General features: G+C 41.3%; 1 protein-coding gene across 1 annotated transcript in view; it reads right to left on the bottom strand.

The window, feature by feature from the left end:
• Positions 1-26,153, bottom strand: part of klar (klarsicht) — a 1,195,270-nt gene that overhangs the window by 57,974 nt on the left and 1,111,143 nt on the right. Inside the window, exons 20-21 of the mRNA XM_067157231.2 lie at positions 15,400-15,581; positions 435-586 (exon numbers count right to left, since the gene is read on the bottom strand). Coding sequence (XP_067013332.2) covers positions 435-586; positions 15,400-15,581 — 334 coding nt within the window. The remainder of the gene's footprint in view (positions 1-434; positions 587-15,399; positions 15,582-26,153) is intronic.

Here is a 26,153-nt window from a genome sequence, read left to right as displayed (position 1 = left end):
TTTCCATTCTCCTGCACTAAGGCGAATGCCAGGACAGTTCGTAGTATAGGTCATGGCCGCCCACCCCCTCACCTTCTCCGCACATCTCTTTCACCACAACAAATCTCCCAGCCTGAGAGACGACGTAACCGTCTAAGAGGCCCGCCTCCTCCTTCAGGGGAGGAATGAAAACGTTTCGTAGTAGTAGTAGTAGTAGTAGTAGTAGTAGTTGGCTCCACTGTCGACCAACACCATGCTTGTCTTGTCAATGACAGACTCAACGTAGACTTCAAAAGCGTGCCTGTCGTTAACGAGGAATATAGTGAGGTGTGTTCTGTCTTTTCTGCTACCACCCATCTCCATCAACTGGCATTACTGTTACTAGCCCCTCAGCGACACATAGTTATCTGATCAAAGATTCATGGAAGGAAAGTCATGACAGTGTTGTTCCTTACCTCTGGAAAGTCTCATCCCAGATGAGATAGAGCTCGGTAACCTCATCCTTGAGTGGTGGAACTGGTAGTCCTGCGTCTGTCTGAAGATGGTGGACCTCAACATTAACATGCAACAGCTGCTGCTTGCGATCCAGTAGTGCACACAGCTCGGCCTGCAAAGAAAACATTCAACAATTGTAGCATTGCAAACAACAATGACTATGCTGTGATATTTCAACATCCGAAAAGACTTATCTAAGGACTTTTAGCTAAACATGATCACGGCCCTGTTTCATAAAACTAACTAATAATATTAGAACTCAAAAATAATTATTAGTTAACCAAATTCTGTTTCGTAAAGATGTATACACGACTAATAAAATGTCTTCACTATAAATAATTTCGTGTGGTTATTACTAGCCGAGTGCAGCCCTTGTAAGGCAGACCCTCCGATGAGGGTGGGCGGCATCTGCCATGTGTAGGTAACTGCCTGTTATTGTGGTGGAGGACAGTGTTGTGTGTGGTGTGGTGTGTGTGTTGCAGGGATGTTGGGGACAGCACAAACACCCAGTTCCCGGGCCATTGGAATTAACCAATGAAGGTTAAAATCCCCGACCCGGCCGGGAATCGAACCCGGGACCCTCTGAACCGAAGGCCAGTACGCTGACCATTCAGCCAACGAGTCGGACAATGTCTTCACTTATACGAGTTTATTAGACAGCTGATACAAATGGAGGTTAGAATCGGTTAGTTTCATATGTTTGTGTTTGTTCCTAGCAGTACGCTAGTGCTTTACTACAACCGGCTATTAATCCGTATATGTCCGATAGGCTCACTTAATATTTTCGTTGTTCTGACTTGGATACATGGAAGAATGGGTAAAAAGAAGTGAAAATAATGTGAGAAAAGAAAGTTTCTTTGCGGCAAGTGCTCGAGTTTTTCTTTTTAATGCTATTTATTAGGGGCGTCGACCTTAGATGATCTTTTGCCCCTACTTTGCACTATATGTTATGAACCTGCGTGTATTTGGAAATGGCGGAACTGTGAAGTGTTGAATGTGAGGACGACATATTAAGGGCGACACAAACACCCAGTCCCCAGGCCAGGGATATTAATCATTTACAATTAAAACCCCTGTCCCGGCCGGAAATCGAACCCGGAGCCGCCGGGTGACAGGCGGACGCGTTGCCCCCTGCAGCGCGGAGCCGGACAAGTGCTTGAGTTAAATCTCAGCCTGTTACACATTCTATAATCCTCTTTGTTTATTTTATGTGCTCTTAAAATATCTGTTCCTGGGCTGAGTGGCTCAGACGGTTGAGGCACTGGCCTTTTGACCCCAATTTGGCAGGTTCGATCCTGGCTCAGTCCGGTGGTATTTAAAGGTGCTCAAATATGTCAGCCTCGTGTCGGTAGATTTACTGGCACGTAAAAGAACTCCTGCGGGACAAACTCCGGCACCTCGGCGTCTCCGAAAACCATAAAAACGCAGTTAGTGGAACGTAGAACCAATAACATTATGATTATTATTAAAAAATTGCTTCGACTGGTCTCAGTTTCATTCATGGTAACAGGGTAAATGCTGAGGTATGAGTGCTGCTGAGTATTTGCATTTGGAAAATAGTGGGTTCAAACCCCCCGTTTGCCAGCCCTCAAAATAGATTTTAGCGGTTTCCCATTTTCAGTCTGAGCAAATGCTAGCCCGTTTAGTGGCCATGGTCGTTAAGGGGTGAAGTCTATACGGTCTGACACCGTGGCTAGCTGGTTCGAGTCCCATTGGTCGAAAAAATGTTCATCATCAGAACGTTGTCAGGGTGAAAACCGTCAATACGGAATGATTCTAGTATCTTGTAAAGGTGGTGGTATAAAATTTATAATCACTAGGTAACGTGTCAAAAGCCTGGATTAAATTCCAAACCTCTCCGGAGTGTTCGTATGGAGTGATGGCATATGATGCTGCTGACGGTGATTCGTCCGTCGGATGGGGACATTAAGCCTTGAGCAGACCCCTTTGTATCCACTAGTAAAAATCTCCTATGATGATCCATCTCACCTCATACTTGACTCCGTAGAGGAACGGGACAAGGGTTGAACACACACTCTACGGGAAATTTTGGTATCAGCCTTAAAGCAAGTGCGCCATGAAAAATTACTCCACGAAAGGTAAAAGGCTGAAAATCACCGCTATAGTAGCTTGATTACATCGGTGTAACAGTGTTCAGTTAGCGAGGAAAATCACGCTTGTAGTTTGACATAACTAAACACCGTGATCATAGTCATGGGACCTCTGGTTGTACGTGGCATCCGAACAATGTGGACGCGACTTTTCATTTATAAATACCACGTAAACTGGCAGGGATTCCAATCGTGGCTGCATTGGCCAGAAATTAGTAACAATGCCTCTCGGCTACCATGCCTCCCCTTCTCCAGTCCGCATGGAAATTTTCTTTCTGAAATAAAGAGAATACGGTACATTTCAAATGCAACGTTCTGAACCTCGCCATGCTTGCGAGAGAACTCGCCAAGTTGGTAACACTTTCCTTCCTACATCTTGAACCCCATGTATTTTTATTTAAAACAAAAACCTGATAGCTCTTTTAATAAAATACGCACTCAGACCGTAGAGCAGAGGAGATCGGCTAAGAAAAGGGCCGCTTGGCAGCAATATAGGGCAGCGAGAGCGTGGTCATTCGTAAGCGGATGTGTCCCTACTGACCAGCCGGGCCGACATCCCCCTAGGGACTCCCTCACTGTCCACAGGCACGTCCAGGCGTCCCGCAAATAAACCTGGATAATTTATGTGGCTACATCAATGTCCGCTCTTGTGGAGGTCATCCCTCCGGCCAGGCACTTTTATGACTGCAAAATACTCGCCTTTCTTCTTCTCGCAGCTTCGTCTAACATATTGGGAGCACTACTTTCCGTGTTCGTGGCTTTTAATGCCGTAAATTTCGACCATCAAACACTAACAACGACATGATAAACAGTAAGAGTGCACCACAATCTGATGTCTTCCTTATACCCGTTCGCTAAACTTGATCTACACAGGTGTCACTGTATAGTCACTCAAAAAAGTAAGCGTGTGGTATTCTATATTCCTCAGAATTTTTATTACATTTTTTTTTGCTATTTGTTTAACGACGCGCTAAAACATCGAAGGTTTTCGGCGACGCGACGGAAGGCCAGGAAACGGCTGGAATTGGGAAGGTTAGTGGCCGTTGCCTTAATTAAGGTACAGCCCCTGCATTTGCCTGATTGGATGTCATTGATTTTACGTCCGACTAACTACTATTACGATTTCTAGATATGCTAAGATGTCGGAATTTTGCCCAGCAGTAGTTCTAAGTGCCGACAAATCTACCGACAGATCGATGGTATTTGAAGTGGCTACTTGGCCCGGAAGCCGGCTTAAAATATCGACTAACTGTCCAAATACTTTGATCAGGTATTGCTGGGAATATCACTTGAAATCAAACCCTAGACAACTACCTGAATAGAAATTTTTAGGCTGGCGGGGGAGGGGGGGGGGTATCTGGAATTAAAAATTCGCTACGGAGATTCATCTCGCTTCATACCAGACTCCGTAGAGAAACGGGATAAGGGCTGTGTATACAATTTTGCGTAGAAAATTTTGCGTGGACACAAACAAACACCCTGGAAAACCAGGCAACCCGTATTCGTCATGTATCTATACTAAGTCTACGTCATCTTCTTCCTCACATCGTTACAGTGTACCAGAACACTGCCTTCTACATCCAGCAGGTACAAATGGCGTTTGACCGAGTTTCCACTATCTTCGACTTGAGTCTCGTCTAGGTCACAGCAAAGCCCCTCACACACAGCAATGTCACTGAAGGCAGCAGAATTTTTCTCATAATACGTATCCTGCGAATATTTATGGCCATAAAATTGTGAGCTAAATCAGCGACCATATTGTTGGACGTAGACTTTGATAGGTGCTATCTTGTGACATGGCATGGGAATGTTGGCTGCTGGATCAGGTGCCATATTGTTGGACGTAGACTTTGACAGGTGCTATCTTGTGATATGGCATGGGAATGTTGTGTGCTGGATCAGCTGCCATATTGTTGGACGTAGACTTTGATAGATGCTATCTTGTGATATGGCATGGGAATGTTGTGTGCTGGATCAGCTGCCATATTATTGGACGTAGACTTTGACAGGTGCTATCTTGTGATATGGCATGGGAATGTTGTGTGCTGGATCAGCTGTCATTTGTTGGACGTAGATCATGATACCTCATTTTTCTTTCATTTATCGTAACTCTTTATCTCCTCTCTGAGTGGAGTGGAAGGAAATCCCGCTGTATGTCGTAGTACTCGCTTTCTCGTCCTCTAAGTCCAGAGCCATATCCATAATTGTAAGCTTTTCCGTGTAACGGAGAAATTTACATACATATTTTTTTGCAAAGGGTTCACCAAAGTTTTACCTAATTGATGTTTCGTGTGGCTATTGCTACCCTGTTACTGCCTTTGTAAGGCAGACCCTCCGACGAGGGTGGACGGCATCTGCCGTGTAGGGGAAACTGCGAGTTAGTGTGGTGAAGGATGGCATGAGCTGCAACACAACTTACAGGGAAGTGAGAGAGGGATTAGAATTCTCGCGTCTTTTCAGTTATCCCCACACGACTAAGCATCTCTGACCCCACACTCTTAAATCCTTCATGCAGAGCCAGGAATCAAATCTCTAAAATATATGAGCAAGCTCCCGTACACATTGAACCTCCGTGGCTCTGGCGGCAGCGCCCCGACCTCTCACCGTTGGGTTCCGTGGTTCAATTCCCGGTCACTCCAACTGAGATTTGTGCTGGACAAAGCGGAGGCGGCACAAGTTTTTCACCGGGTACTCCAGTTTTCCCCGTCATCTTTCATTCCAGCGACACACTCCAATATCATTTCATCTGTCAGTCATTAATCATTGTCCCAGAGGAATGCGACAGGCTTCGGCAGCCGGCACAATTCCTATCCTCGCCGTTACATGGGGCTTCATTCATTTCATTCCTGACCCGTTCGAATGACTAGAAAAAGGCTAAAGATTTTCATTTTCTCGTACACATTATCCTCATCATATTTCCCAGCAAAAGAGTGCACCATACTGAATATGTATATGTATAGATAAGAGAAGGCCTAGAGAAGAGAGGAGAAACATGGAATGCTCTAGAGCGAAAAGAAGCATATCAGGAACATAATAAATGGAGGAACATCGTTCTTAAACATCCTACCCGACTCACTGGAAGGATTTCATAATGATGATGATTATATATAGGGCCGTTTTCAACACTATTTGAACCATTTTACAGGCAAATCGTAACAAGCTTTTGGAGTCTATACATCCAGGGCGTACTAAAAACTGAATTTCATTGTACGAGGTAGCCCACATCAACGTCGCTGTTGGACGTTATGAAAAGAAGGCACGCATTTACAGGCGTCAGTACGAGCAGAGGAGAGGGACGCTACAGGGTTGCTCATAAGCTATGCACAACGAGATGTAGAAACCACTCCGTACACGGAATTCGAATCAATCGATTGGCTGTTGATTGCAAATTGAATTAGAAAGGAATGTTCGCTGTGCGATTCTCTCGTTGCATACAAATGAACCGTCGCAGCCAGACATCATCGCTTTTGTAGCAAGTTGTGATGCTGGTTCCGCTACTGTTCGCTGATAGACATTGATAGTGCGTATTATGCTTATCTTGCACGCCTAGATACAAGAACGATTTAATGAAGACCATCAACGGCAATGTTCGTCTCTTGAATTAAAGGGTGGATACATGAATATCGGTACTAAAAACCATCAATAGATATTTTCATTCATGCAGTAAAAGGTTTGAAATACACCCCAAACCGATATGGAAATGTTGTAGAATAAAAGAGAATCCACTATTCTCTTTACGAAAATCAAATGATCACAATAATATGTCTCTCGGTCATGGGTATCCATCAACGGCTGTTAATTTCAGGTGACCAACAGTCATACGACATAGCCTGCACAGTAGCTAGGTACCATTGTCTGACCATCCATCCATACCTTACATCACAGCCTGCACGGTTGTTAGGGTTAGGGTTACGGTGGTGGTGGTGGTGGTGGTGGTGGTGGTGGTGGTGGTGGTGGTGGTTATCGTTTTAAGAGTACAACTGGGCAACCATCCTTTACAGAAGGAAAAAATGGAAAGGGTCCGACACTTCGAAAAATAACGCTATCGGCTAAAGAAGACTAGCGAAGAACGATGTGAAAATTAGCGACTTCCTAGGCCTCGAATGCTCTAATACCGTCGGTTTTTGAAAAGAACTAGAGTTGACCAAGGCAGGTCGGATAGGATGGATAAAAGTGAAGAGCCTGGCACAAGTAAGTGGAAGCAATGCCGTGGTCGCCAATCCACGCTCCCAATTTAACAGCCAGTAGGGGCCCTTTTAGTCGCCTTTTACGACAGGCAGGGGATAATGTGGATGTTATCACCCACCCACAGGATTGCTAGGTTTAATATTCCGTCACACCAACTTCCGTAATGCAAATTTTCAGATGACCCCAGACGTATTTATGTCAAATTATTATGTACGAAATATGCTATAAAGAGTTTCAGAATTACAGGCAGGCCTACAACAGCATCTTGCATTTGTGACGGCATTTAAAGCAGTTGCCATAACACCTCGCACGTTGACACGTCATTTCTTAGTCTGGAACTAAGCATGAACAACGTTGTATCTCGGCAACGGTTCGATTCCCGATTTATGCGTATTATTGTCGTTGTTCAGAAGTCCTATACCTACCCCTGCTGGTAGTAACTGAAACACCCTCTATGCGGGAAAAGTTAAATATGCACGATAAGCTGAAACTTGAAAATCTTCACAAGTAGATGGAAGGAATATCGGTGGCACCTAGGGGTTGCCACAACGAGTGTTGGGGAACTGCGTGCACATGGATCAGAGGTTCACTCAGCAAAATGAGAACTAGATGAATTACTGGAGGCAAAAGCGGTCGGGCATAGAACTTACCACAGCATTCCACTTTTACCTTCCCACTCCACCGACAGGCTTCATACTTTGCATTCTCAATTAAGATGCCTGACGCTGAACGCATTTTTCTTCAGACCCTTAAACCAGTCAAATTCTAGGTAGTGTCTGGAATCGAATCCAGGTGAGAAGCCATTTCGGTAAACCCTACAATACAGCGTCGAATACACTAAATACATAACCTAGCAACAAATGTTCTCAATACCATTAATGGAACATGTTCACTTAAATTTTAGTCAATCAATAAAATATAATAATTAGCCTTCAACTATGCCAATGTCTTCCTTTCCCTGCTAATTCCAAAACTGTATTAGGAAATACGGCAGATGGAGAGGCGGCCCGGGGTGGAATGATAAAATAGAGTGTCATATCCAATTTAATACGGACACAATTCATTCATCCAAAATGTATTCGAAACAAGACTTAATGATCTTGTAGGTCTCCATTTTTGTATGTAAATTAAGACTGCAGTGGTAGTCTAGAATGAGCTTGTCACGTATGATGATGAATGTCGTATTTAGAAAGAAAAGAGTAACCAATAAAAATTTATGTTATTACCATACTGGTCTGTGCTTACTTTAAAAAAGGAAAGTAAAAATAACAAGGAAATTTGAATTCGCATTAATGCCAATTAAATACATACCAACATATAATTATGACTGTGCGGCATAAAGAAAACAAGAACACTGCTCCGTAAGCTGTTACAATGAACAGTGGAGGTTAGAAACCCAAGGGCAATTATGTTGAATTGACTACTGTTCACTTCTACTTTGTAATATTTACTGGAAGTGGAATCTTGCTGAAATATTGTCGTCTTCTTCGTGTCATTTCCGTCAACAGATTGTGGGGTCTGCTTTCTACATCTTGCCCTCCATTTCACGCGATCTGTAGCGCTGGATCGGTGGACATCTGCACGTTCCGTATGCTCCCTCAGACAATCCATCCAGCGCTTTTTCGGACGTCCTTGCGGACGCCGTCCATCAGGGCTAAGTTTAAGTGCCCATTATACTTCCACCAGCTCTCATGCCAGCGAGGCCCCGTTTCTCTCATTTCAAGTTCCATTTCAGCCGCCACCGATATGCGTGTAGGATTGTTGCCCAGATGACAGAGTCTCTTTCCTTAAATCATTTCAAAGAAACTGCAAATGTATCGAACATATCCCTTGGCAAATTGTTCCAATCCCGAACTCCTCTTCCTAAAACCTTTTACCCTATTTGTCCTTTGAATTTCAACTTTATCTTCATATCTCAAACTTATTCCTTCACTAATGTAATTCCACGCCCCAAAAATAGCTCGGAACATACCGATTAATCGAGAAGTTCGCCTCCTTACTCTCCAGTCTTCCCTCCCCGAAACAAATCGAGCTGTTTTTCTTTGGACTTTTTACAGTTCTCAAATCAAGTAATCCTGGTGAGGGTCCCATACACTGGAACCATGCTCTAATTGGAGTCTTAGAAGTGACTTATACACCCTCTCCTTTACATCCTTACTACAATCCCAAATACCCTCATAACCATTTATAATCGCGTTTATATGATTACCCCCGTTGTGATTATCATCTTGGCCAGTATTGGGGTGATTTTGACGGTATTCCTAACCACTTCATTCACTAAGTGGTCCAGTCATGCAATACCTGGCGACCATCTTAGCAACTCCATTTCAACCACAAGAAGGGTGTGGTGGTGGTAGTTACTGTTTTAAGATGAAGTACAATTAGGTCACCTCCTCTCTTTACACTAATCGGAGAGGAAATGGAAGACGCCCCCCAATTAAAGAAGAGAACATGAAGGGCTGAAAATGAAAGAATCTCTCGGCCTCGCAAACTTAATACCGAGCCAGAAGAGAACTGACGAAGGGAGCGTGGATAAAACGTGAAAATGAGGAGCCTGGCACTAGTAAGTGGAAGCAATGACAGACTCAGCTAGGGACCCCGAGGTCACCAACGCACAATCCAGTGGTTCACTCTTTCTAGTAGCCTCTTATAACAGGCAGGGCATACCGTGAAAATATTCTACGCCCTCCCCCCCCCCCCTCACATACACACAGGGAGGAGCAGAACTAAATTAGCTTCAAACACTGAACGCTTTATAACACAGTTTCTCAGCCTTTATGATAAGAGTGCCACCTTTGTGTTACATTATATCAAAGTAGCTCCCTGAAGTGTGTAGGTGAGCTTTATATTTTTAAAAATATAACTTGCGAAATAAATATGTTTTTAAATGTAGGCCTAAGGTATATGGAAAATTATTAAGCCGCTGACGTATTTACCCTTGACATCCTCATAGTTTATAAAAAATATTTTCGAGTGGAATGAAACTCTCAACTGTTATAAACAAAGTTGATGTGATACTTGTCTCTGTAATTCTTGTCTAAAAACCTTAATTCTCGCCTTCAGTGTTTTATTCAGAAACAAAAAAATCCGCATTTTGCAATCACAGCCGATTTCTTTGCTATGAACATACTGAAGCTTCAACTAAAATGCCTGCCTCACATAACCAGTCAGTTGAGAATGAAAGCTTTTTCATTACCACGCTGCTTTAAAATTAAACTAAACATGTGGAGTTACTATAAAAACAGAAGTTTGCAATCAGAATTTTGAAATATTAAGGATTAATATTTAAATATGTATATTAAACGTTGAAAGTTGGTGGAAATACAGGTGGGTACACACCGTGCAGTAGCTTGTGGCTGAGGAAAGGTTGAGAGGGGTGTGTCACAGTTTTATGATGAAAGTATTTTTATTATTGTAAACTTGATTGACAAACTCTGCTATAGAGTAATCAATGGCCATTGACTCTCAAAAAGGCTTGATTCTATTACTAACTTCATCAATAATAAAGCACACAATACGTGTGTTTCATTACGGTGGACATGAAAATTCTTCGAATATGAAAACTGTACCCCGTGGCTCTTCCAACGATTAACGGAAGCCCTAACTTCTTATGATTATAGGATATAAGGTCTTAAAAAATGTAATACAAAGACAGGCAGGCAGAGGCCTATTTCAAAATGAAACCTACATGCAAACTTTGAATGGAATCTTGATTGTAAAATCGCGAAAACTTTTCTTCGGGGGCAGACCGAACTCGAAGCCATGCTCATTACGAATTTTATGTTAGATTGGAGCCAAACGATAGCCAGTCAACTTTTCTGTTGATGCCGGGCTGAGCAGCTCAAATGGTACAATGCAGCCGGATCTTCTGAGCTCAAGTATTTGGATTCGATTCGGACTTAGTTCGATGGTATTCGAAGGTGCTCAAATACACCAGCCTCCTCTCGATAGATTTACTAGCACGTAAAAAAACACGTAAGGCAAATTTCCAGTGTCATGAAAAACATAAAAACTTATTCCTATTATTATTATTATTATTATTATTATTATTATTATTATTATTATTATTATTATTATTATTAGCTTTACGCCGCACTGACACAGATAGGTCTTATGGCGACGATAGAATACGAACGGGCTAACAGTGGGAAGGAAGCGGTCGTGGCCTTAAGGTACAGCCCCGCCATTCACCTGGTGTGAAAATGGGGAACCATGGAAAACCATCTTCAGGGATGCCGATAGTGGAGTTCAAATCCACGATCTCCCGAATACCAGCTGACACTACGTGTCCAAACCACACAGCCACACTCGTTCATTAACTATTATTATTATTATTATTATTATTATTATTATTATTATTATTTATGCTTATCTCCATTTCTCAGATAAAATGAAACATACCAGACGTGACCGAATACCAGCTAAATTAACAACTCGAAATATTTTTAGTAGGACCTACTACGAATATAGCAATTACCTTAACTATCTTGTCTGGAAGAGGGACCGTTTACAAGGGACTGGAATAAAGAAATGGAGGAAGATTGGAATAAAGAAATAGAGAAAGAAGGGCATGTTTTAGAATTAAATACACGTACAATAATAAATTTTTAAAAATCTTCAAACTTTTTAAAACACCCACAAAATTGTCCGAGAGCCAGCCCGCGACATCTCTCGGTACTGATTTGCATTAGAACTGCATTTTGATCTCAAACGGTGAGAGAATACTACGTCGCGCACAGCTCCTGCCATCTGTATTCAACCTTTAAAACAAGACACACTGACGCGCTCTCTACCTTCCGAAGAAACCAGTAACTACTAACGTATACTGTAACCTAGTGAGGAAATCAAGAACTACATCCATCGCTGAGCATCGCTGCCATCTAGCGGACGATGCGAGCACTACTTACAGCAGCTTATGTGAAGTTCTATTAGGAGTGCTACGTGCTTGGCGAAAGGCGTGAACATTAAAAATACAATAAATTACAGCAATAATGAGCCCGAAATTAATGACACGTCCCCGACAGAACAAGGTCAAAAGACATTTAACTGCTGGTATTAAAACGGTCACCTTCAAAGAACTTCTGAATGGATTTTGCCTAACACTAACGCATTCCTACCGCAAATGTTCTTAATTTTCTGATAAATTAATGTAAGTGGCACTAACCAATTAATTAATGAATATTAATATAGTTAAAATTTTGTTCATGTTTGAAGAATGGTTAGTGTGCCGGTACCAGCATTCGGTTCACAAACCTCAGTTCGAATCCCGGCCGGTCTGAGGATTTTAACTGAACATCTCGGGGACTGGGGTGTTTTCATCTCAACACATTTCTCTTCATTTACATGCAATGCAGCAGAAGGGCCACGAGCCCTAACTTCGCCACTGTTTAAGTCAAATAAATAAATAAATAAATAAATAAATAAATAAATAAATAAATAAATAAATAAATAAATGACTAATACTGAATACACTGTTGCCAACACCTGACGGAGAAATGAAACTGACCCTGATCGCCAAAATGGCCAGAAATGTCTAAATATGTGGGAGTGGCTTGCAAATAGCCTCTATATGCATGGGTGTAAAATCATATAAGACAGTGTCGTCTCTCTCTCTCTCTCTCTCTCTCTCTCTCTCTCTCTCTATATATATATATATATATATATAAAGTGTAGCAGTAGCAGCTGATGGAGAAGGAGAAAAATATATAAACGTACAATTTGTTTCAAGTAATACTAAACTCTGCTAGCAACCGACATACATGGTCTAAATCCCTCCTTAAGTGCACTCTTCCACAATCACTTTGGGTATCCTTTGATTTTTCTGGTGACATGTAAGCTGCACTTGTTCCAAAACAAAAATCTAAGAACTTCCCACGGGACAGCACATGAAAATAACATTTTTCCATGTGGCTTAGTCCAAACCTCTTAACGCTCTGTTTTCTTTTTTAACGATGATAACCTGACTAAATACACGCTCGACTTCCGTATTTGAATGAGGCAAAGTTAGGGCAGGAAGAGCTACTAAGATCAATTCTAAATAATGATTTTCTGCTGTAGCATTTTTATATTGGTTAAATGCTAGCCAGAATTCAGGACCTATTTATCCACTTCCGAAAACGTATATTCTTCCACCAATTTTAATCTTTGTCAACATTCCTGTCAAAACTTAAAGCTAAGTCTATGTCAGGTTCTTAAACTATTTTCAAGACTTCCATCACAAGGAGTAGTGAAATTTTCCGGAGGATTTCAAAGTTGTTAGACAGTCAATTTTCAATTCCGTTAATTTAATTCTTTGTTTTTGTGAAATTTGTACACTTTCTCTTACATTGTTCTTGGTTCCATATGACAATTTGGAGTTGTTCATTTCATTCTCAACGAACCAAGATACGGTATGTAGACAACTCGAAACGGAATTTTTGGAGTTCATATATGAAACAGTGGTGTTAAATTACTTTTATCATTAATATAACAATTATTTCACAAACTGTCAAAAGTAAAACCTATTACTACACCGAAAATCGCTATATAAACGTCCACAGTAAATGTGGCTAGAAATGGCCATGTTAGGAAAGGAAAGTGGCTAAAATGACCTAGTGGCAATTAACAAATATGTGGAGTAACTTAATAATCGAAATAGACAGATCCGGCCACGGAGTGGCTGAATTGACGAACCTGCATGGCGTCAGATATTTTTTTCTTTTACGCCGCATCGACACAGATAGATCTTATGGCGACGATGGGTTAGGAAAGGCCTAGGAGTCGGAAGCAAGCGGCGGAGGCTTTAATTAAGGTACAGCCCCAGCATTTGCGTGGTCTGAAAATGGGAAACTATGGAAAACCATCCTCAGGGTTGCCGACAGTATGATTCGAACCCACTATCTATTATGTTCCATTTGGGACAAATATTAGTGATATTTCGTTGATACCTTTGGTCTGCATAACCTCAGGCTCCTTATTTTCCCCTCTCATGTCGGTCCTGTCGTGGGCGACTCTTACTCTCATCTGACTCTGATCGTATTAGATTTACAAAACGTACGGATCTTTCATTTTTAGATCTTTCCTGGCCCTTCCCCTTCTTCCGTCGATGCTTCACTCACTGGAAGGTCTAACCTCTTAGATCTTTCATTCCAATTAGGGTTACGTAGATATGGTGAACAGAACCACTGCCTTCGTACGGTAGAAAGCGCGCCAAGCCCATCAGCTGTTCGATTAGGGTGGCTAAACGAATATTATGAGTTGTATTTGCGAATGTAGCACACAGTGATTGAGAGCAATCTTTGGATAATTGTGGCTGTTGAAAGACAGACCTTTAGGTTTAAGTATATTGCACGCCTGTTCTCTATAATTTTCACTTCAGGATTTACAGAAACGTCTTTTATTGGGATAATGAGACCCCATATAGTTTAGGTTAGGTATGTTGTTTTCACGTCGAGAGTAATGAAAATTCAAGGGACGCAATGCTTCTCGTGGAATTTATTCACTGAATTTTTATTGTATAGCACATTTTTGTGCGCGAATTTAAACAAATTGTCACAATCCCAAGAAGTTGTGAGCGCCAAGACGAAAATCCAACTACACAAGTGATTATACACCAATATTCTCATTTCCTTCAAATGAAGACGGGAGGCAAAATGGAAAACGAAAATCTAATCGAAAATGTAACTATGACAAGTTTCACTCATTTTTCCCAGCTGATAGTGAGTTCTACTTTTTCTCATAGGTACAGATTTACAGCAGTGCGTTTTAGTGTTGATACACAACAAGTATAAAAGTAACCCAGATGATTAGTAGCCAAATGAACCTATATTTGTTATTTTTTGAATTAGATAATAGTGAGAACATGCGAAGTAAAAGCAAAACCCTAAAATGTAGAACGAAATGCTGTTTATAAAACCCAACGTTCTATTAAATGATCTTGACATTATTATTAATAAACTTTAAACAATTTAAATTAAAACTATTGCTAGTAGACAATATTCAGGTGTAACAAGCAATGCAACTTAATGTTCCGTAACTATAAGGCACAGTCGTATCATGTGCTTGCATTGCGCGGGTCGGACGGAGGAAACTCTTCGCCTCTTTGCGTGACGGTCATCGAAGCTACCGTACGGCCTGTACATCACGAAGGCAGTGACCAAACCATTTAAAACAATATTTTTTCGTGGTGCCATTTCACACCAAATAAATGCCAGAGCTGTTAAGGCATTTCTAGTTCCAGCAAAAAATAATTTCGTGTGGCTATTTCTAGCCGAGTGCAGCCCTCGTAAGCCAGACCCTCCGATGACGGTGGGCGGCATCTGCCATTTGTAGGTAACTGCGTGTAATTGTGGTAGAGGATAGTGTTATGTGTGGTGTGTGAGTTGCAGGGATGTTGGGGACAGCACAAACACCCAGCCCCCGGGCCATTGGAATTAACCAATAGAGGTTAAAATCCCCGACCCGGCGGGGAATCGAACCCAGGACCCTCTGAACCGAAGGCCAGTACGCTGACCATTCAGCCAACGAGTCGGACTCCACCAAAAAGAGAAAAACATTTATTTACAACAGAAGTTAGGGCTGTCAACAAAGGGATTCGAACCCACAAGGTACTTCATCGACTGAAATATTGATAATTAGCAAACTATACCTTGAGCCGCTGTATTCTCTCCTCCAATTGTTCGCGGTCGTTAAGATCCGTTCCGATAGTGGCGACCCTGGAGGCGAGCTCCAAAAGCTCATCTCGCAACAATCCCATCTCCCCTTGTAGAGAGCGCACCTTCTGGAGGTCCTCTGCACGGACCTGTAGCTTCTCCCATTCTTCAACGAGACCTGTAACAATAAGCAGAAATGATACTCTTAGTGGACTCAATCAGTTAACTGACAACACATTGCACAAGAAATAATAATAATAAATAATAATAATAACAACTAGCAGTTTCCCGCTGGCTCCGCCCGCAGTGTACAAAGTATGGTGTTGTTCGTTACTTTTTCCTTTTTTTTTTCTTTTTTTTTTTCTAGTAGCTTTACGTCGCACCGACACAGATAGGTCTTATGGCGACGATGGGAAAGGAAAGGTCTAGGAGTTAGAAGGAAGCGGCCGTGGCCTTAATTAAGGTACAGCCGCAGCCAGCACTTGCCTGGTGTGAAAATGGGAAACCACGGAAAACCATCTTCAGGGCTGCCGACAGTGGGATTCGAACCCACTATCTCCCGGATGCAAGCTCACAGCCCCGCGCCTCTAACCGCACGGCGAACTCGCCTGGTTTATTCGTTACTATCCTCACGGATGTATTTGCAAAGTTTCCAGTTAATGAAATAAAGCACATGATCTGCTGTGGTAACAGAATGTAATATTATGTCAACAAAACACTTGAAAATACATCACACAAAGAAACTGAATTAAACGTTCCTTGGAACAACACTACGCGCCGGACTGTTAAAACATCCTTCAAAGATCTTCGTCATGGAGACAAATGTACTCATAACTTTTCTCAGAATCTGGCAATTTAAGTAGTTATTACCTCAAAAGAAAGCGCTTGATCCACTGAGTGTTTTTAGACCAAAACGAACTGCGTACCTCAATTAGAACGAAAGATATGATTGCTTCAGTGAGAAAAAAATGTTGAAGAAATGTGACGTCACATTGAATGTGCACTCATAACTTTCCTCAGGATCAACCAATTTGAATAGTTAAGAGCTGAAATGAAAGATCTTGATCCACTGAGTGTTCTTAGGTCAAAACGAACTCCGTACCTCAATTATAACTAAAGACATGATAGCTTCAAAGAGACAAAAAATTGAAAAAATCAATTAATTTGAGAAAGGCGAAAGTTAAGTGATTTATAGTGCCTGATGACAAATCTGTGCATGAATACCTTTCAGTTTAAAAAAAAAATGAAGGAAATCGACCGGATAGAATGGCCGTACTTGACTGACTTTAGTTTTCATCAATTTTTTTAATATATAGATAATAGTCGTTTTCACCCCACTACTTACTTTTACGGTTTTTCGAGATGCAAGATGCAGAGGTACTGGAATTTTGTCCCGCGTGAGTTATCCTATTGCTTGGGTCATCAGTCCATAAACTAGTTAGATGCAGGTTGCATGCCATCCTACTCTCCTCTTCTGTGCTAACCGTTTCATTTCTATGTAACTACTATATCCTACGTCTACTCTCAATCCGTTTATCATATTCATGTCTCGGTCTAGCCTTACCATTCTTACCGGCTGGCCCTTCTGAGCCCAGGTTGGGAGGGTTCGATCCCTACTCCGTCTGATGATATTTAAAGGTGCATAAATAAGTCAGCTTCTAGTTTTTGCATGCACGTGAAAGAACTCCTGGGAACAACATTCCGGCACCTCGGTGCCTCCGAAAACCGTAAAAATAGGTAGTGGGACATAAATCATCCATCGGAGCTTTGCACTGCGCTGGACCGTCACATTGAACCAGAAGACATGTCATGTCCCTTTCCTAGAAACCAGCTTCACTGAGGTACTGTTAGCCTTCTTGTTCTCATGGAATGTTCCTTATTAGGCACTATTCAGAGCTTCTTAGGTAGACTACATGTTCTGATCTCCAACACAATCAACCTCGTCACGTCCTAAAGAGCAGTTATATTGTGCTTGTGCCTTTCTGTCTTCAAGCCGACTGCAAATGATGTTTTATGCAAGAAAGAAGCCGGACCGTTTGAACGCGTCACCGGTACATATAATGGTGACGTAGTGAACTTGACCAGTGGTTACCTCCAAGAAGCCAGAAACTGTTCATGAGCGACGTCATCGTTACGTAAAGTAGTAGTGACATCAGAAGTTCGAGCAACATGAGAGAATCCTTAAATATGAAATACAGAGAGGCGAATATACGTCATTAGAACATGTTAGTACTGGTAAAAAATTAAATAGCGTGTGGGCTTTTAGTGCCGGGAGTGTCCGAGGACAAGTTCGGCTCGCCAGATGCACGTCTTTTGATTTGATGCCCGTAGTTGACCTGCGCGCCGTGATGAGGATGAAGTGATGATGAAGACGACACATACACCCAGCCCCCGTGCCAGCGAAATTAACCAATCATGGTTAAAATTCCCAATCCTGCCGGGAATCGAACCCGGGACCCCTGTGACCCCTGTGACCAAAGTCCAATACGCTAACCATTTAGCCATGGAGCCGGACTTAGTACCGGTGAAGATGTGTCAGGGCCTAAGTTGAATAACTTATCGGACAAGAAGGCCCAAGAATTCTTAGCTGATGGCGAGACCCGGTTAAGTACGCGGGAATCCGTTACGGCCGTTGCCCGAAACGAAAATATCCGGGAACTCCACATTTCAGTTACATATATCAGTCATAAGTCACTTCGTGTATTTCTGGCGATTCCCTTCCTACTACGAGATTGCTTCTCTACTCCACCGCCTTTATCTTGGTAAGCCTAGCCCTCAATGCCCAAAACACGTTAATTTACTTATTTATATATATATTACATAAAAGCCTAGATTATTGAAGGTCACATTTTTGTTTTATTATTTAAATGTATACGTAAATTTTTAAATACATAGTTGGATTTGTTTACAGTCCGTTTGGAAATTGTTAACTTTTTGACAATGATCAGTTGATTTTTGCAAAGGGAAAAATGGTTTCTAATGGTTTACCATCGCATTAACACATTGAAAATTGTCGGCAAACGCAAGGAAGGGAAAGGGCGAGGAATGGCAAAGTAGAGGTCGTACGCTTAATTAAGTTACAGCCCCAGCATTTTCCTGGTGTGAAAATGGGAAACCATGGAAACTCATCTTCAGGGCTACCGACGATGGGAATCGAACCCACCATCTCCCGAATGCAAGTTCACAACAACCCGATCCGAACTGCGTGGCCAACTCGCTCAGTTTTAGGGAGTTCGTACAGGGAGGATGAAAAAGAGGAGCCTGGCCCAGTAAAATGAAGGCTGTATCATAATTACCGTAGAGACTCCACAGTTCGAAAGCCATGTCTGAAGTTGCGAATTCCTAGCGGATGTGTGTGTGTGTGTGTGTGTGTGTGTGTGTGTGTGTGTGTGTGTGTCAGCCCGAAGGCTGGTTGTATCCTCAACAGCTCCACCATTGGCGAAGCATCACTGACGAGGCGTATTAGGGAAATGAGTGAGGTAGTTTCCCGTTGCTTTCTTCACTGAGCCAGAAGTTGCTATTAGATTGCTATTATATATCAGTCTGCCAAGCCCACTGAAATGCATGCACCAACCGACCATATAAGCAACATTTTCACAGCATTCATAGCAGGGACTGGCTGCATAAGGAATGGCATTACTAGCATCGCTCATCGCGAATACCTCAGTCACTTTCATATTGTCAAAGCCCAGGATAAGACAGACAGATCAATGAAAGTGACAAAATTGCTTTAGCTCATACCAGAAAGCAAAGTGCATTGTGAACACTAGGTCTCGTCAGTAAAGGTATTCCTAGCGTATATCAGATTTTTCTATTAACAGTTCCCGGTACAGTCTAGTTTATTAACATAAATTACTGCCTATGGTATCCCAACTTTGATATCAATCTTACAGTGTTCCCAATATGTCTACGTCTTAGTCGTTAGATCGACAAATCACCATAATAGCCTCTTATCCCAAGAATTTAGTAAATATTGGTCTGTAAATACATTTATGAGTCGGACGTATTCCTTAAATATTTACAGATTCATGATGAGTCTAAAGTAGTAACTAAAATTTTCCACACGTCAAACTTGCCATCATATAGATACTGTATATAACATGGCATCTGGTAGAAACAGAGGCTGGCATCGTTCCGCAGGTTTTAAGGCAGTTCTGGCGAGTGCTGGTACAGGGTAATGTCCCCCTTTCTTAACTGGAGGCTACATGTTCGATTTCCAGCTTGGCGAAGGATTGAACAGGTAATTCTGGACTGAGGGCAGAATTCGAGTTCACTCAGCCTCGAGATGAAGCTGAGGAAATGTTTAATAAGACAGGTGGCAAACCCACACAAGATATCGAAACAATACAGGAAGGGATTGAAATTTGAGATGCCTATTTTTGTTTTGGGGTCTAAGAAGCGTCATGAGAGTCAAAAATAAGCAAGTGCAAGGAAATCACTTAGTAATTTTCATGTGAAATGTGCTGCATTGACATGCGCTTTGTGAAACTTACGAGAGTTTAAATTTGTTATAATTTCTAAATAAACTCAACTCCAGAGAACTAAAGATGTTTATAGTAATATGAGCGAGTATTGTTCTTTCTTATTAAACAAGAATATGAAATCGCTAACAAATATTAGATAAGGAGTTTTATTGACTTACATTCAATGAGAAATGGCCGTACAATATCAGCAAGACAGGAGATTTTTCTGAAGGTTTTATAAAATTTATGAAGTGTTCAAACAGTTTTGTGAAGACCGTTATTTGGGTCGAGCGAGATGGACTGAGTGAAGAAGCTGACCCGTTGTAATTTTTTAGTTTATTTTTATTTATTTTGTATTTATTTTTTTTAATTTATTACTCGAGATCATAAACAGTACAAAAATTTATTATAGCATTATAAACCACATACGTTAAAAGTGGTAGCAATGTGGGACAATCTCATATTACAACCAAGTCGCCATTTTAGAGGTTGCCATTATATTACACTAACTCAATATTTTGAAAATCTTCACTGATATTTTAAAACTTGGGTATCTTATGTGCCCTACTGCACTATAAAGTTCCATCCAGGCGAAGGCCGGTCTCGAACCTAGAGTACAGTAGTGAACGAACTCTCACAGACGTGAGCTGGTGCACATAGTCTTACCTGAACACTGTCCTCTTCAATCAGCCGGTAGAACGCTCTTCTCAGGGATAACATGGGTATAACGGGGCAACATAAAGATAAAACACTAGGACATGTGCCTCCACAGGTAAGAATTCGACTAAATAAAAATTTAAAATAAAATATCTAATAGAAAACACCGCTGCATTCCAAGTTTAACAAATAGGGATTTATTACATAAAATTGAATTATTTACAAATAAAAGATCATTTCAATATGATATGGAAAAATGACGCTGAGCTGAGGACTATCATTTCACTGCCTTCACAAAAACACGTGAATCTGCAACAAGCATGTAACCATAGTGTAAGTCACGAAGTTTAGAAAGATGGATATCCGCTTAATGACACAAAACAATGATTCCCTTAAAAAATTTACAAAGCCTCGCGCCGTCGAACCCCGGTGCAAACAAAATCACCACAAAATTTACAATGACCTGACACGGTCACGAACCCTAGTCCTATGACAGGTAAGGTGTCCAAGATACCTATGCAAACAATATCAAAGATCCAATCAACACATCCAAGGGTGTCAGTATAAAATGGGCCAGTGTTAAAATCTTACGTAAAACACGTAGGACATAAAACAAATCTCTCTCTCTGCTTTCAAAACAAGAAGGTCGTTTCTTCCCCTCTGGCATACTTGAAATACTGCAGACGACCAACACACCCGCCTGTGACGTCAAGCTCAATGACCTCCATTCTCACCCCACCCCTTGCGGCAGCCCCTAATTTACGAGCTCAAACGGGAAGACTGGCTAAAGTCTTGCCTTTCAAAGAACACATCACGTCGTCAGCTGTTAAAGCCCTCATTTAAATATACCTGGGCTATCTGCCCTTGTCTCCATACTTCAGCACTCTCGCTCCTCTTACATATGCCTCTCATGGGCTAACTCCTGGTGCTACAAAACACTAATCCTTACGCGATCATCACATTGCCATACTAGGCATTTCCAAAATATATTCAATAAACTCTCAATGGTTGGGCTCTCTCAGGCCGACTGCAAATCTTACTTTTGCCTCTTATGGGCTCAAATCTCTTAAATATCTGGACTCGCTCGCTCTATCAATGAATCTGGGTGAATTACTGGTCACGACTTGGTCATAATTATACACTTCTACGTCTGCAGAAACAAATGCCTGAATATGATCTAATAAAAGTACCTATCTGTAAACTAACCTCCTATGCCCAACTGAGTTCGATCAGACCCTTACACAAACATGTACTTCAAAATAACGCAATCAAAATGAACTATAAATTCGTTAACAACGACTCTACCAATAACATCTACCTTAAAGTACGGGGTTCGAGTTTGAGGCCTAGCTCTATATTACAAGGGAAACTCTCCTATTAACACAAATATGCTGACTGACGGTCCCCCTATTCCTATCTAAATTTCAATGACATGCTTGAAACAGAATTGGAAAGCTCTGACCTTAAAATAGAAGACATAGCGGAGCGGCCATCCCTGTGGACCACTGGATCTACCACATTCTGATAGACTGCCGGGCTTGCATCAGATACTGTTGACCATTTGGAGACATTCTTGCTGGTGTGGCGTCTTCGTACAGCTCCCTCTGTAGTCGGAAGGTGTCCTCTTCGATGTTGTGCTGGTCAGGTGCTCCCAATGTTCCTGGCTCGATACCCGTTGTTGTGTTGGCTTCAGCTCCTGGTTGTGGCTTCTTTGGAATGATGCTGTCAAACACTCGTTCTGACTTGATGCTGGGGTAAATCTTTGCAGAAATAGCAGTACAGGTCGTCGTTGTAGCTTGAAGACAAAGCGTTGTTCTCAGTACCAACACGCCGTATGACGATTCGTTCCTGCAGCCTCTCGGTCTACGAATGACTCTGATATGCCCTGGCGGCCTTAATTTATAATTCCGGGTGGCGTCATCAAGCCACTTGGCTGCGTGCAATCTTCGCGTGCCCGGGAAAATTTTCCCGCATTAATTATCATGAGCGCAACTTAGCAAATGCATAAATTAATGCAGCCCTAATGCCTATCAAAATAAAGCAGATATAATACAGGTTGCAATTCTTGCCTCAAATCCAATGCAACTCTTCTGTAACCAAAGATATTAATTTATTTCATTCTTCCCTCCTAGAATAAGTTTAGCCGGGAACTGGAAGAGCGTCCCCAAGCTTCATCAAGAGGCTTCGCTTGGGACATAACTTCTATTAATGGGTTCTGGAGATTTCTCATAATGACGCGCGCTCACTTCACAAAAGAACGCTTCTTCTGGACCCCTTTATGACATATACTGTAAGACATCGGCTTCGTGGGTGGCCTAGTATTATTCCAATATCCAATACTCAAATTAATATAATTGCTTCAATGAACAGAATGGTTCACTTACTTGTTCGAAGGAAAATCACAATGTACGATGTAGTTTTCCTTTAATAAGAGAGACACCGTTTGAATAATTATAAACGAAGCGAAGTCATCAAGTGGGAACAAGAATGATATATAGTCGTAACCACACAGCAATGTAAAGACCGAAGAACACACACCATCACTACAAGCAAACACCATCACTACAAGCAAACGTTCTAGAAAACCGAACTGAGAATTAGAACAGGCGAAGTATTATATGATTCTGCGACTATTAAGAGGGTAGTCCCGCATGGCAGTATTATTGGACTTCTGTTTTTCTTATTCATATAAATTATATGAGTTAAGAACTGGAAACACATATAAGGGTTTTTCGGATGATATTACAATGTATGGAATAATAAATGATTAACAGGATTGTGAGTGACTGCAGCAAAAAAAAGTAAATAAATGCAATGTAAATTTTAATCTTATACCAGTTGCATAGTATTATTTGAAGTAATTCCACATACTGTATATGAGTTGACTATGTTTGTAGCCTAAGTATAGGAGATATTATAAGTAGAATTTTGTAAACAATATAAATTTATTAAGGATGGTCTGTTTAATAGAAAAACAATTGTTAGCATAAATTGTATGTTATTGTATTCTAGAAAAAAAAATTCTTCTCTTGTTAATTTAAAATTTAGTGCTTGTAAGTACTGTAAGTACTCAGGATAATCACAATGGGGTAATCACATACACGGGATTGTAAATGAAGGTTACAGATCTCTCCATATGGTTATCAGGATACTTAAGGGCTGTAGTAAGGATGTAAAGGAAAGGGCATATAAGACCCCAATGAAGAGTATGGTTCTATTAGCCTGAATAGGATCCTCGCCAGGATTACTTGATTCGAGAACTGGAAAAGATCCAAAGAAAGCAGCACGATTTGTTCTGGGTAATTTCCAACAAACAGGTAGTGTTAAGAAAATGTTGCTAACTTAGGGCTGGGAAGAGTTGGGAGTAAGGAGATGAACAGCTCGATGAGACCACTACACTGTTATTCAACATACTTATGAGTATATAAAACGCAAAAACGGCAAGGCACACTTCTATGAAACTCGCATATTTTATAGATATGTCAACATAAATACTAGACTACCTGGCATTACGATATTCAAACGAGGAAGACTTTAAAAGATGGGATGGAATGGTCTCTTATTCGTATTTCGAAAACGGTCAAACTTATATGAAATAAGTTCTTCTAAATTAAAAATTAGAACAATAATGACGTTACAACTTCTCTGACAGAATCAAACCTAGATGAGTTAATCGCAAATAGCTAAGAGAAAATTTGGACCAGGTAAACAGATGCGCCGTATCTGTCCAACTATCGTGTAGCAAAGGACAATTATGATGCTTCCAGACATTGTTTTTATGAACTCATCACTGAAAAAAAAAAAAAAAAAACACTTCTAATGGTTAAATGTCCGGCTCCATGGCTAAATGGTTAGCGTGCTAGCCTTTGGTCACAGGGGTCCCGGGTTCGATTCCCGGCAGGGTAGGGAATTTTAACCATAATAGGTTAATTTCGCTGGCACGGGGGGCGGATGTATGTGTCGTCTTCATTATAATTTCATCCTCAACACGACGCGCAGGTCGCCTACGGAACCAAATCCAAGGACCTGCATCTGGCGAGCCGAACTTGTCCTCGGACACTCCCGGCACTAAAAGCCATACGCCATTTCATTTCAATGGTTCAATGTGCACAAGGTGAACAGCTGCTTCTTATTTGAATACTCCCTACAAAACCTTACTAAGCTATCCAGATTACAGCATCCTCAGCGGGAAGAAGATAAGAACTTGGCAACGTAGCAAAAGAAGCAAACAGGAATGAGAACACCAAATATACAGAGCACAGGTTGTCTTTATGAAACCGGATGTAACGTTAGAAGGCAACGTAAGGCAATTAACATAAGACATCCTTTGCTGAACTCGAGATATTCCGAGAAATAGCAGACTCAGCCAGATAAACGGCTTGGCACATCTAACAAGACTGCAGAGTGGACAGAAGCCTTCTCCATGGAGTAACTGTAGACTCTGCAGCGAGCAGACTTGGATCCATAATTAGCAATACAAACAGGTGGACAGATTTCTTTCCAGTTAGCTTTGTATATCTTCAATGGGTTAAGATATCATGGTGAGCAGCCACGAGTACATGAAATCAGTCCTGGGAGTTTCAAACGGAGCAATTCACGCAGAATAAAAAGAGAAAGGACCATCCATACACTACAGAGCTAGAAGCCTGTCACCTGTGGTCTTACATAATTATCTAACCGAATACGCTGACACTTACCTGTGGAGTGATCGTGTACAGGTTATATAGAGTATAGCAAATAATCCATCTCGCAATAACGAAGAATCTGTTCACTACATGATCATTTAATAGTAGCAGTAGTAGTAGTAGTAGTAGTTGTTGTTGTTGTTAACACCAACAAAGTACTTCCGAGTTAATCTACCGCAAAACTTGCTACCTGTAGCACTGAAAAGTTTACGTTGATTCTATCCTTTCAACTACTTCTTATTCTCAACTATAAGGTTGATGAGTAACATGCATGTCTTCGAAGCAACCCTTCTTTGGCCAATAGCTTCATGTGGCAATAGTTGGATGTGCCTGTCTTTAATGATGTCTATAAATTGCATTCTATGTCTTCCTTTGGTCCTTCTACCTTCCAGCTTCCCTTCAAATAGGATGGTGCACCAGTCAAAATTACGAAACAAGTGGCATCGTTTATGACTATCTGTCCAAGTTATTCTTGAGTTTCAGCATCAGTTTTTGGCAGGGGTCCATGTTTCCGACCCACACACCACACAAAACTTTTCACAAAGTGCTTTCGTACCTCCAATAATGGACACTTCTTTTTTAAGAAAGCTTCCTTCGCCTGTGCAATCCTGGCGTTCATTTTACCGTCAGACGCGATCAGACTAGATCAGACTCTTTCAACATATTCCCAGCATTATCTCAGAAATTCCAATAAATCACAGAATCTTCATATTATTTTATGTACATATTTGGTTCCTATTTTGTAGTATGTTTTTGTAGCTTTACTTTTTAGTAGTGCCTAGAATGATTAGTTATTTCTGGGATCGCTGGAGCCACCCAAGTTCATTTTGGTATCGGTCGGGAATTTAAAGCCGAACGCCCTTCCCTATATGGAAGGATGTAATCACTATTGCCGTTCTTACGGTGATTAGTAGTGTAGTGTGTTGTCTGAATATGAAGAGGAAA

Source organism: Anabrus simplex, chromosome 13, assembly GCF_040414725.1.
Source record: "Anabrus simplex isolate iqAnaSimp1 chromosome 13, ASM4041472v1, whole genome shotgun sequence".
NCBI classification, from domain to species: domain Eukaryota; kingdom Metazoa; phylum Arthropoda; class Insecta; order Orthoptera; family Tettigoniidae; genus Anabrus; species Anabrus simplex.
This window is presented reverse-complemented; position numbering and strand designations above follow the sequence as displayed.